The sequence below is a fragment of the Nomascus leucogenys genome, chromosome 12 (genome assembly GCF_006542625.1).
Source record: "Nomascus leucogenys isolate Asia chromosome 12, Asia_NLE_v1, whole genome shotgun sequence".
NCBI lineage: Eukaryota > Metazoa > Chordata > Mammalia > Primates > Hylobatidae > Nomascus > Nomascus leucogenys.
The window spans coordinates 13,324,686-13,338,111 of record NC_044392.1 but is presented as its reverse complement, the minus strand read 5'-3'; the positions used below and the strand labels follow the sequence as shown (position 1 = coordinate 13,338,111).

Genomic DNA, 13,426 nt, shown 5'->3' with positions numbered 1-13,426 from the left:
GGCATTCCCTGATATGGGGATTACCAGGCACTCCCAGCTCAGGTGGAAACCGTTATGGTAAGGTCCGCTCTCAGAGGTGGTAGGGCCCAGAAATGACATCATCCTAAGCGTAAGTATGCAGACAGCACACAGAGGGGCTTGGTAACTGAAGCTGGGCCCAGAGAATGGGGTGCTGACCGATTGAGAAGCTGTCAAAGCCATCACTGGCTTGGCTAAGGGGGAGGTTTCCCAGCTCATAACCTGGGACCCATGACTACCCAGAAAGGCATAACCAGGGTGAAGAAACACAGGTCTCTCCAGCTTACTGGAGAGACTGGGGAAGCTCCTCACAGCTGAGGCCAGAAACCTTTTAAACAGAAGTTTCCTCTGAGTGGACCTGAACAAGCCAGTTCCCTCTTCCTTAGGACGGCCCTTCACAAATCTAAGCATTTTCCTCTTAGCTTAACCCCTCCTTGTCTCAGGTCTCCCCCAGGCCCACATCAGAGAGTAGATGACAATAATTACTTGCTGAATGAACGAATCATGAGGAGTCATGTAAATAGAATCTGTCACGTTGTGAGCCCACATTCACCTTACGGGTATATTGGAGGGCGGGAAAACGGAGATGGGGGACTCCATTAATGCGTGTCTGTGATCCTGGTTAGATCGCTGTAGGCCATAGAAAGTTTCATTTTAAAAAAATTCCTTTCACAGATCAGAAGTGATGTCCCCGCCCCCGCCTTCTCGCCTGAGTTTGTGCAACGTCAAAACTACAAGTCCCGTAAGGCCGGCTGCCGGGAGTCACCATCTTGACATACCTTAGCGCGCATGTCGGCGGGAGAGCGAGCGTTTGGGGAGAAGAAGCCCCGCCCGACTGCAGCTCATTGGTCAAAGGGGCCGGCAGCGGGCTCAGCGGTTGGCCACAGCGCCCGCCCGTCCGCCGCGTCGGTCGGGGTCAGAGTGCGCGGAGGTGAGTCGGTGTGTTGTGGACTCGTGGTGCTGGCTGCCGCTGTTCAGGCGGCCGGGAACGGGCGGTGGGGAGCGGGCGGAGCTGGCCCTGCCTCTGCCTGGCCGGCGCCGCAGTCGGCGCGGGCCGCGCCCGCCGCCGCCAACTGCCCTGAGCGCTTGCTGAGGCCGAGGGAGACGTCGGGGCCTGCACCTGGAGGGAGCCTGCCGCGCTGGCCCCGAGGAGGGGGCGTTGCCATGGCGACAGCCTCTCCCGCTGCTGACGGGGGGCGGGGGCGGCCCTGGGAAGGAGGGCTGGTCTCCTGGCCCCCCGCCCCTCCCCTTACTCTCCCCTGGACTTGGATGGGCCCGAGTTGGGGGCAACACCCCGGGGTGGGTGATGCTGAATGGCCCCCCCCAAGATTGGGCCCTGGTTAATGCATGCGGGGTGAGGGTCGCGGTGCGCAGAATTTGTGCAGCCTGGGGTGCTGGCCCATGTGCTCACCCTGGATGCTTAATCTACTGAGTAACGTTCTGGCGGAGGGGGAGCGGGGCAGAGCTTTGCAAGACAGGATGGGTGAGTTTATTAAGGGGCTTGACTTACTGAGATTACTAGAGAAGAAAAAGGTTTGACCAGAGAGGCTAGAAATGGAGCAAGGAGATTGTAGGTAGAACATTCCCTTGACCCTCTCCCCAACACATGCACACACACCAGGTTAGCAGTTTGCCTCTTTGTAAATCTGAAGCGGTGGTAGTAGTGATGGTGGATGGAGTGAATAAGGGCCTAACCTGGCTAGCTTTCTGTTTGCCTGTCTTGCAAATGGTCCAGCAACAGGTGTTTTCCTAAAAAAAGCATGAACTTGGATTGAGGCTTGACTGCGAGTTCTTGCAAAATATAACTGCTCCTTGTTGACTTGGAAGATGCTGGATGTGGGGCCCCTCAATGGGTTTGGATTTTGTCCTTAGAGCTGGATTTTTGCAACGAATAGTGCCCATCGTTCTGTCTGCGAGAGGTCTCTGGCCACTTCAATGGCATTTACTCTTGTCAGACATTTCATCAGTCTCCCAGCGGAAGGGCATCAAAACGTGAATCCTATTGGCTAAAAGACTGTACGCGATTCAAACTATAGTAGGTTGTGAGTGGCTAAATGAGTTTTGATTGTGGAGTTTCTTCCAGAAATTGGCTTCATCAAATTCTGCTTTATTCTGACTTTATCATATACAGCATGCCTTGTTTTAGTGGGTTCTTGCTTGGAGCTTAAGTTTATTATACCTGAATCTCCTACCATTTAAAAGCCAATTTATAAACAGGGACTTGGAGTGTGACTCCACTAATGTGTGTCTGTGATCCTGGTTAGAAACCCACTTGGCTGCCTTTTCCTCAGGAGGTGGGGGTTGGGGGAAGGGAGCTGCCGGGAAGTGATTGATAAGGTTTCCTTTATGGATTCTGTGGTGCTTCACTGGAGCTCAGAGCACTTTGGCAACTTAAGCACTCCAAATTAAAAGCTCATTAACAATTCCTGCCCAAAGATCCTGTAAATAATCAGCTAGCTAGGTCATAGAGCTTGGCTAAGAGCTCTTCTTCCAACTTGAAATTTCCAAATAAAAGTGCTTTTATTCTCTTTCATTTTAAAGAAGTGTTTTCTTTGCGGTGGGGTAAATTGGTGAGTGGCGTTTTCCCAGGGGATCTGAGTAGAAGAAAGTCTTAAATGTATGGAATGGTAGACAGGAATATATTAGTTCCAACCCTAGGTGTTTCTTTATGTAAAAGACATCACTGACAGGGGCATCTCTGCAACTTCTGGTCCTTTGGAGGATATGAATTAGTTGAAAAGGATGATAGATATCTATTGATGTTTTGACTTGGGATTTAGTTACCTTGACTTTCTTAGAGCTTGAAGCCGGTTTGGAAGTATCCTGAAAGTGTTTCCTAGTCTATGTGGCCATTTGCAGTATGGCTTGTGGATTTGTGGCAACCAGCCCCTCCCCCAGTCCTGGCCCAGCCTTAGTTCCTTAGTTCTGAATATTGTCAGTCTTACCAGTGTCTTCCTCCTTGACTAGACTAGAATTATGAAATTACCCAAAGAGGCACCACTTCATAGCTGTCTTTCTCGGTAAATGTTTAGTGTTTCTAGGAGGTGAGCCTCCATAGGAGCAAAAAGTATATGACTAGAGAACATGAAAATCATTACAACTGTAGTACTAATAGTTTCCGAAAGCTCTGTGGGGGCACTGTCTTTCCACATAGATAGCAGTTATCCCAAAGTTTGAGTTTAGAGTTTGAGGTGTAGTATCCTTCATGGGGATTTGATGCTTGGTATTGAAATAGACTTGTTGCAGAGATGTGTATTTATCCACAGCATTGGGGCTTTCCAGCTCTCACAGAACCTTCAGCATCCCCAGCTGCCGGTCTTGGCATCTTCGAAGTAAGGAGAGGTGAGAATCCTGTTGCATGGTCAAGTTTGGCTTTATTTCCTTCTGAGTATTTGGGCTTGGAGGGTAGGGGGTGGGGGCCGATGCAGATTGTATTTTTTTTTTCCCACGTATCCCCAAAGTCTAAACGAATCGTATTTTTTTGTAGCTTCTTCTGATAAGGTAACATGTGCTCAAAGTCTGTAAAAACTTACTTAAAGTTTCTAAAGTGGTAAGAGTTGGAGGTGGGAGATCCAGACTCTCAAGTTCTGTCACAATTGCTTTATGGGCATCTCATGAGCACCTACTTTAGGTTCAGGATGGTTGAATAGAACCAGAATAGCCCATTGTCCTGAGAAATACACATCTTAAGAAAATAGGAAGAAATATCTTCATTTGGCTTTAAACATTTATTTATTTATTTATTTATTTATTTATGAGACTCTTGCTAGGTTGCCCATGCTGGGCTCGAACTCCTGGGTTCAAGCCATCCTCCTCCCCACAAGTAGCTGGAGCTACAGGCATGTGCCACTACACCTGGCTATCGTTTGGCTTTTGCTGATGTATTTGACCAAGGCCTTTGGGATCTTGGTTTAATTTAGGTTGCATGTCACCTTTTGGTGGATGGTTAGTTCCAACCTGTCTGTTTTACAAGGATCAGGGACCAGCTAAAGAGGCATACTCTGGATGATTGATATCCAGGGACTCGAGCTTGTTTGTTCAATAGCTAAGGGCCAGGCACTGTGCTTGTTCCTGGGATTGTAGTGGTGAACAAGAAAGCCACCTTCCCTGACACCATAGAGCTTGCAAATTCACGGGAGAGACTGATAGTAAAAAGGCAGTTATGATATGATCTGAGAGTGCGATAGTAAGGGAAGTGTAGAGGCTTTGGGAATACTCAGAAGGGTCTCTAACCCAGACTTGTAGACTCAGGGAAGGCCTCTCAGAGGAGGTAAACCTCCTCACATAGAATTAAACGAACCCTCAAAGAACACGGAAAATTAAAAAAAAAAGAAAAGAAAAAAATTAGATGAAGACATGAGGGACCAAGTGTCAGAGCTTTGTTGAATTTGAGAAAGTTCAATGTGGCTGAAACAGAGTACTTAGTGGTCAGGGGACAGGAGGATATGGGGAGAGATGAAGCAGGAGCTAAGCAGAGGCCAGAGCCTTAGCCTTATAAACTCTTAGGATTAGACCAGGGAGTAGAAAAAAACTTAGATTAGGGCTCTGCAAACTTTTTCTGTAATGGATAAAATAGTAAATATTTAGGCTTTGGGTCTCTGTCACAACTTCTCAACTCTACTAAACTCTGCAGTTATGCACGAAAGTAGCCACAGACAGTATGAAAAGGAAGAGCATGGATGTATTCCTGTAAAACTTTATTTATAAAATAAATAAAGGTGACAGCTAGATTTGGCCCATGGGACATATAGTTTGCTGACCTCTGGATCAGATTTAAGAACAGTAAGAAGCCATTAAAGGGTTTTAAGCAGTAGACTGACATTAGATTTATGTTTTAGAAAGTTGGCAGACCAGCGTGGTGGCTCATGCCTGTAATCCTAGCACTTTGGGAAGCTGAGGCGGGCAGATCACTTGAGGTCAGGAGTTTGAGACCAGCCTGGCCAACATGTTGAAACCCTGTCTCTACTAAAAACACAAAAATTAGCTGGGCGTGGTGGTGCACATCTATAATCCCAGCTACTTGGGAGGCTGAGGCGGGAGAATTGCTTGAACCCAGAAGGTGGAGGTTGCAGTGAGCTGAGATGGCACCACTGCACTCCAGCCTGGGTGACAGAGCAAGACTCTGTCTCAAAAAAAAAAAAAAAAAAAAGTTTACTCTGATTTCATTGTGAAAAATGGATTGAAGGGGACAGACGATACTGGAAGCAGCAGGACTAGTCAGGAGGCTGTGGCAATTACGTGGATAGCATTTTATTTTTCCCTTTTGTGGCATTATTTTGGTCCTTAAAAATTGAGTATATGGCTGGCCATGATGGCTCTTGCCTATAATCTCAGCACTTTGGGAGGCTGAGGCTTGAGGCAGGAAATCGGGACCAACCTGGTCAAGATACTGAGACCCAACTTTACAAAAAAACAAAAAACAACAAAAACTAATCTATAAATATGCTTTTCTTATAAATAAAAAAAAGAATATAACTAAATATTTGCATATATGAGTATAACGGTTCTCTTTACTAACTTCCTACCTATCTACTAGAATGTCTACCAAAGAATTTGTTGGAGATACTGGCTTCTATTTTACAGACTGGAAAAGATGTAGAAAGGGAAAGATGGTATAAAATGAATTGAAAGAGCTGGGCACGGTGGCTCATGCCCATAATCCCAGCACTTTGGGAGGCCGAGGTGGGTGGATCACTTGAGGCCAGGAGTTTGAGACCAGCCTGGCCAACATGGCGAAACCCTATTTCTACTAAAAATATAAAAATTAGCTGGGCGTGGTGGCATGTGCCTGTAATCCCAGCTACTTGGGAGGCTGAGGCATGAGAATCGCTTGAACCTGGGCGGTGGAGGTTGCAGTGAGCCGAGATTGTGCCACCGTACTCCAGCCTGGGCAACAGAGCGATACTCTGTCTCAAAAAAAAAAAAAAAAAAAAAAAATTAAAATCCTTTGGAAACTATATTTTAATGAAGTATGGAATAAATGGGGCCCTGGAAGGGGTCTTGGTCTTAGGGCTCATAGCTTAATGTCAATTAATTTGAACTTCTTGAACTGTACACACAGAGGATGACCCGTTTTCCTAAGCTTTCCAGGAAATTGTCCTCATTCTATATATGTCCTATTTGGTCTCTCCTTTCCTTGCTTGTAGAAGACTGATGACCTCTTCCAGACATTTTGGAGATGTCTCCTAGTTCAGGTATGATGGTATATGTCAAGGACAGGGGCCAAATAAAGTATTGTATTTGGTGAGCGTCTGATGAATAGGTTAGAGCTGAGAGTCCCATGTCTGCGCTTTCCCTTTCTTCCTACTTTTCCTTTGTAAGAGGTCTTCATCCTACAAGCCCCAGTGTAGGTTTTTGATAGCAGTGTTTATGTGACCTTGGGCAAGTGACTTCCTCTCTGGGCTTCACTTTGCTATCTGTAAAATGGAGATAATGAGACAATCGAGTTGGCTGAAGGATTTAATAATGTATGTAAAACTCTTTGCACAGTGTCTTGATAACTTTTATCACTAATAAAATTTTATATAATAAGTGTTTAAAAAGCAGCCAGTATTTGGGTGACTTGGCTTTTGGCTTCATATTTTTTGTGTCCTCATAGTTGTCGTTGTGAACATATGCTAAAAACATAGCCGCTCGCGGTGGCAGCCAGCAGACAGGAAGAATTTACAACTAAAGCAAGGCACTGTTCGTCATAATGGAAAATTTTCAGACAATGGGTGTTCCATTTAGAATCCCAGAACTGGCCAGGCGCAGTGGCTCACACCGGTAATCCCAACACTTTGGGAGGTCAAGGCAGGTGGATCACCTGAGGTCAGGAGGTCAGGAGTTTGAGACCAGCCTGGCCAACATGGTGAAACCTCATCTCTACAAAAATGCAAAAAATCAGCCAGACATGGTGGCACACACATGTAGTCCCAGCTATTGAGGAGGCTGAGGCAGGATAATTGCTTGAACCTGGGAGGTGGAGGTTGCAACGAGCTGAGATCGAGCCACTGCACTCCAGCCTGGGTGACAGAGTGAGACGCTGTCTCAAGATAAAACAACAAAAAACAATCCCAGAACTTTTTTCAGTGTGGACCTTAGTCCCAACACCATCAGTAAAGCAAATCGAGTGAGCAGCTTCCCGATAGAAATTCACCAAAGTGTGACCAGCATTCTTCCCTGTCTGTCTGGGGCCATTTATTAGTGTTGACACCCTGTGGCCTTACATCTTTGTAAAGTGCTTCTCAAATTTTTTAAAATTACTTTTCACCAGCACTCTGGGAAGTGGGTCAGGTGGTCAGCATTCTTGTCCTTGATACCATAGGAAGAAACTGAGGCCCAGAAAGGTTAAATGAGTTGCCTGAGGTCCTGCTGCGAGGTACTGTCAAAGCTAGGGCAGATTTGCCATCCAGATGAAAGTGTGTTAGTTTATTGCTGTGATTTCACTTTCCTTGAGTGAGAGGTGCATAGTCATTGCAGAACTGCAGTCTGATGCATGCCTTGTCCAGATCTACTAGGTTTGATTTGGGTCCCACGTTAATCCATTTGCTTCTGCTGGGTTTTAATTAATGATTGCTAGAACCAGAACTGTTGGGAAGCAGACTCCCTTTTGGGTCATTGTTTTTAGGCTTTCCTCTTTGGGGACATTCCTTGAGGAGCCTTGGGTTACCAGGGATTGCTTTGATGTGTTCAAAATTGTGCCTTGTGCCCCACAGCTACAGGTAAAATCAAAAGGCGGATAATTTATGGGAGTGTCAGAGCTGGCCGCTGGCACCTCAGGAGGCCATTAGTATGCCTGTTCAGACCCTCTGTGTCCTTGCAATTGATTCCTCTTTGCATGAGCCTGATTTGGGAAGCTGTAGATCTGTGGGTAGTGATTGGATGTGACAGTCCAAACACTGGTCCCTAAATTAATCCTTTTAATGGTATTCCGGCACCAAGACAATTCTCTCTCTCTCTCTCTCTCTCTCTCTGTCTTTCTGTGTCTCTCACTCTTTCTTTTGCTCTTTTTCACTCTTTTTAACTAGGGAGGACAGAATGGGGTGGGCTAGGAGGAAGGATAAAGAAAGGAAGAGAAGAAGCTTTGTTTGCTGCTTAGGCCCTGCTCTGTTCTAATTAGCATGTTCTAATTCCAGAGCAGTTGGCATCATGACTGTGGGCATATTCATTTAGCAAACATTTACTCTTGCTTACTTTGTGCCTGGTCTTGTGCTGGGTGCTGGGAATACAGAAATGAATAAAATGTGGTCCTTACCCTTAGGGATCTAGCTCAGTGTTTCTCAGGCTTTAAAAACTCTGTTTAGACTTAGCATAGTTTAGATTAAAACACACACACACACACACACACAACAAAACAATCTCATGCTCTTCTTTAATGCTATTTGAAATTTTAAAATGCATTAGTCTGACAAGTCAAAGAATTATGTCAAATATGCTTTTTTTTTACACGCACATGCACACATACACCTATACTGCTGTCTTCTATCCTTCTCCCTTAACTCTTTGAAAATTACTGGTAGTAGAAGAAACATACCTAATATCTTACAACATAGTGAGATAAAAGTTATGAAGTAGGAATAAACTGTGCCACTGGATCATACTTAAGCAATTAGCTTTATGATGGAGTGTCAGAGAAAGCCACCAAAAGGGGGGAGATTTGAGCTGGATTTTGAGGAAGGAGTCATAATTTGTTGGCGAAAAATGGAAGTGCATTCCAAAATAGGGAGCAGCGTTTGCCAAAGCACAAATTTGTAAAAGGAAACGTCACATTTGGGTACTTGAGTAAGAATTGGTTATAACCCTGCCTCCTGCCAGTTTCCACTCTGTAAGATGGAAAGATTTGCTCCTCTGGAATTTTGTTTGAGAAGAGTCTTCGAGTTCCTTGTGCTGCCATTCTTTTAATTCTGCTCTTGTGCTCAGGCCTGTAATTTTTCTTTTTAAAATATAAAAAAATATGAAAACTAGTTAGGATGATTTGGATAGACTTAATTATTGCTTAAGGTTGAGTCACTTTTAGTTAAAGTTACACTTTGCCTCAAAAGAAAAACTGCAGTTGATATGCATGGTTGGCCCTCTGTCGGATGGAGGGAATCAGTTATGTGGGGAAATGTGGGCCATCACACGTGGTATCGAACAGGGCCCCGAAGAGCTGAGCACCTCCGAGCCCTTAGTTTCCTCATGTGTAATATGAGAATACTGTTACCCATTCTGCTTGATACTTGGGAGGATTAAATAAGATAAAATATGTAAATCATCGATACAATGCCTGGCTTGGAGTAGATTTTCAGAAAAGGGTGTTGCCTTTTTCTCTTTCTCATGTAGTACTGTTCCCTTTTATTGAGCACTTGCTGTTGTGCAAAGCACTTTTTGTACATTGCATGGTTGAATTGAATCCCAAAGATAGAGGTATTATTATTATTATAGCTATTATTACAAATAATTTGTAGTAGAGTCAGGATTTGAACCTAGGTTTGTCTATTACCAGTGTTTTAACACTAGATTATATAACTCCTTGCTTTTACACCAGTTCCCCATCTTGGGACCAGGAGTATAGGAAGTATTTAACAGTTCTGGGTACCTCTCTTCTGGGATCAGATGCTGTCTGGGATCAGATTCTGATCAGATGCTTCTGGGATCAGATGTGAGAGGTGCTTAAAGGGATGATGCTACCATACCCTGCCCTCCATCCATCTCTAGTCTATTTATGGTGTGTTAGGAAGCAAGGCTTTGCCGCTTCTCATGTGTGATGGCGTTGCAACTGACTTGCAGGACTTTGCAAAAAGATGTCTTCAAGCTTTGGCCGCTGAAAGGAGTTTGCCCAAGCTCCTGAGCATGGCTGCTGGTTTAGCAAACAGCAGGCAAATCACAAACAATTGCCTCTTTTTATGTGTTTCTTGGAGCTGCTGAAACAGACCAATTGAAGGGGAGAGCAAGCCTGCTGTGACCTGTGATGTTGCCCTCAGAATTTGGTGTTCCTGAAGATCTTTAGTGATTTTAGCTCTGCTGGTAGTTTGGGATTATTAGCAGCTGCTTCTGAGTTGGGGGAGCTCTCCGTAGCCGTGCCTTGGAGCAGAAGCAGCTGTAGCTACAGGCCAAGGCAGGGACTGGGTGTAGAGAAGAGGAGACTGTTTTGTTGAGGTGAGGACCCAGTTTTAGAGTTCCTGCTTCCTTTCCGCATTGGGACCATGTGGAGGTTCCAGGGCATGTCAAGCTTTGTTTTGTCTTCAACCTCTAGCCTTCAGGAAACTAGACAGAGTCCTCAGGCTCCTGGCCTCTTCTGTGAGACTGCACAGCTTGGGAAATGACTAGTGAGGCCTTTTCCTTGTGTTGGAGCAGTAGCCTGAGACCCTGGCCTTGGAGTCGAGAGCCTGGGTTCTATTCTTACTATTTCTTGCAATGTGAACGTTGGGCAGTCCTTTTCACTTTCTAATTTCATTTTCCCTGGCTGGTTGGACTATGTTGCCTCTTAGGTTTTCTTTCACCTTTGACAGTTTGTTTTTTACACAGAGAGTGCTCTGGCAGTAAGGATATATTCATTAGATTGAAGATTATGACTTTTGAAGGCATGCAGTTTATTTGTATTTTTTCCCAGGCTATTTTTAGCTGCTTGAGACAAAGCCTGTGACTAAGTGAGTTCCAGACAGGTATTACTGTGTTTTTTGTTGTTGTTTCTGTGACTCAGGTGCCTGAGCACTTGTGATACTGCAGGTCAGATTGGGTCAGGGACTTTTACACCAGGACTGAAAACTGAGGAAGCTATGATTGTTATATTCCTAGGTGCTTTCAGTCAGCTGGACTCAGAACCTGTTGCAGGTAACTTGGAGTTACTCGAATGTATCCCTGCCTCCTAGTCTGGCTTTTAATGGAATGAATTGAATCCTGGGATGGTATAAACATACACTCTCCCAGAGATCCTGAGTACACGTGGCTGGGGAGGTGGGAGTGGGAGTAGACCACCTGTTTCACAGTGGGCTCCTCTTGTTTTCCCATCCTGAGGACTCCCTTGGCCTGTGTGTGTGGATGTTAAAGGTTGACCCCCTCCGCTCACCCCTCCAGTAATGGAGGCTATACAATGTCTATTTACCCAAGACACCAGAACGACTCCTCTGTGGTTCCTCTAATCTGGTGATTTGGTGCTTCTTTGGTCTCTCAGGTAAATACAGATTGAGTCTTTATAAAGGCATATTATTTCCCTCATTAAATGTGTGTTTTGGCACATGTGTTATTTACCTGATAGACAGTAATGGCTGCAGAGGAGCCATTGGTGTCTGTTGTGTAAATACTCTGCACAGAGACCGTCCTCCAGGGGCTCTGGTGCAGGCCTGTTTCTCCAAATCGTGCTGGCCCTGTGGCAGTCCCGTTTACCCCTCCCCTGTCCCCACTGGGGACCTGGGCCCTTCATATTGAGGAGAGAATCATTCATTTTCCTCCTTGCCATGGGCTACTTAATACCTTTAATTTGCTAGGAGAGGGAAAAGGATGTCTGAGAATAAATGTGTATAAATCTTAGTCTCTGATGAAAGATAGTTTGCAGAAATAGGCAGAATCATAAACTTTCTTTTGAGTTCTGGCCCTCATTTAGATACTCAATGATCTTGAGTTGATATTATAAGCTATAGACTTATAGCCTGCAAATTTGTGACTAAAACATAAAGACATCAATAGAAAAGAGAAATCCCTAAGACACCAGAGGGTGCGAGGGCAGGTGGGATGCTGCTGCAGGGAGCAGGTGTGTTTCCTGAGAAAGCTCTATGGTGGCAGGAGTGCCAGTGAAGTGGGCATTGAGTGGGGGCTCTTCTAATGGAAACTCGGCTGGATAGAGAATACTGTTTGGGCTGAGAGACGCTTTGAGCCTCTCTACCAGAGAGAACATGCAGCCTACCTTCTGTGGGCATTACAGGGAGATCTGTCTCTTCAAATATCGTCTGTGTGATATTTTTAATTTTAAAATTTTAACCACATTGCACATGGATTTTAAAAAACAATTTTTGTTTGTTTGTTTATTTATTTATTTATTTATTTATTTATTTATTGAGACGGAGTCTCTGTCACCCAGGCTGGAGTGTAGTGACGTGGTCTCAGCTCACTGCAAACCCTGCCTCCTAGGTTCAAGCGATTCTTCTGCCTCAGCCTCCTGAGAGATGGATTACAGGCGTGTGCTACCATGCCTGGCTAATTTTTGTATTTTTAGTAGAGATGGGGTTTTGCCATGTTGCCCAGGCTGGTCTTGAACTCCTGATCTCAAGCGATCTGCCTGCCTTGGCCTCCCAGAGTGCTGGGATTACAGGTGTGAGCCACCCCACCCAGCTGATTTTAAAAAACAATTTTAAAAAAAGGTTTGAAGCAGCCCAAATTTACATAAAAGTTGTAAGTGCAGTAGAAAGAATTTTTTCCCTGAACCATTTGAGGGTTAAGTTGCCGACCTAATGCCCCATCACCCTGAATACTTGGTGTGCATTTCCTATAAACAAGGACATTTTCCTACCTAGTCACAATACAAGCATCAAAATCAGGAAATTAACATTGATATAAAACCTCTATATAAACCTTGGACCCCATTAAAGTTTTGCCAGTTGTCCTAGGAATGTTCTTTGCAGCAAAGTGATCCAGTTCAGAATCGTGGGTTGCATTTGGTTATCAAGTCTCTTTAGTCTCTTTTAGATTTTCCTCAGTAAACGTTCCTTGGCATTCATGACCTTGATACTTTTGAAGATTACAGGCTGGTTATTGTTTAGATTGTCTCTCAATTAGGGTTTGTGTGACATTTTCTCATGATTAGATTTAGGTTGTGTATCTTCAGGAATATAACAGAAACGATGCTTTGTTCTTTTCGTCGGATGATTTTGATTTATCCCATTATTGATAATGTTCACTTTGATCACTTGATTAAGGTGATGTCTGCCAGGCTTCTCCATCATAAAATTACTACTAGTTGTAATTAATAAGTATTTTGTGGGGAGATACTTTGAAACTATGTAAATATCTCACATCAAAGTTTAATTTTATTGATTTATATCTTTATAGACTCATGGTTTTCTATTCAGTGCATTATAATCCATTACTATCATTGTTTCTTGGCCAGTGGGTGGCTTCTGTATCCTTTTGGTATGTTCCCATCATTATTTGGGTGTTTCCTTGCTTTCTGGTACAAGATGTTATGTGCTCATCTTGTACTTCTCTTGCTGCATCCCTGGAATCAGCCATTTCTCCAAGGACCTCTGTTTCTTTTAGTGGGGAATGGTATTTAGAAGGCAACCGGGGCTGTGTGCTGTGGCCCATGCCTGTAATCCCAGCACTTTGGGATGCCAAGGTGGGAAGAACATTTGAGCCCAGGAGTTTGAGACCAGCCTGGGCAACGTAGTGAGACTCTCATCTCTCCAAAAAAAAAAAAAAATTAGTTGGATGTGGTGGCACATACCTGTGGTCC

At 44.5% G+C, this 13,426-nt stretch overlaps 1 protein-coding gene across 7 annotated transcripts in view; it reads left to right on the top strand.

Annotated features, from left to right (window-relative positions):
* The first annotated feature begins 930 nt into the window (after nucleotides 1-930).
* The window catches only part of ERI3 (ERI1 exoribonuclease family member 3), a 132,673-nt gene continuing 120,177 nt past the window's right edge, over nucleotides 931-13,426 (top strand). Inside the window, exons 1-2 of one of the 7 annotated variants that reach the window (XM_012511395.2) lie at nucleotides 931-949; nucleotides 3,285-3,360. Coding sequence is in view for 2 of the 7 variants with exons in the window: in XM_003278639.3 (XP_003278687.1) it covers nucleotides 1,183-1,317; nucleotides 3,285-3,360 (211 nt within the window). In the remaining 5 variants the exon portion in view is untranslated. Of the gene's footprint in view, nucleotides 1,318-3,284; nucleotides 3,361-13,426 lie in introns of all 7 variants that reach the window. The other 6 variants (XM_030823758.1, XM_012511397.2, XM_003278639.3 and 3 more) reach the window with 6 other exon arrangements.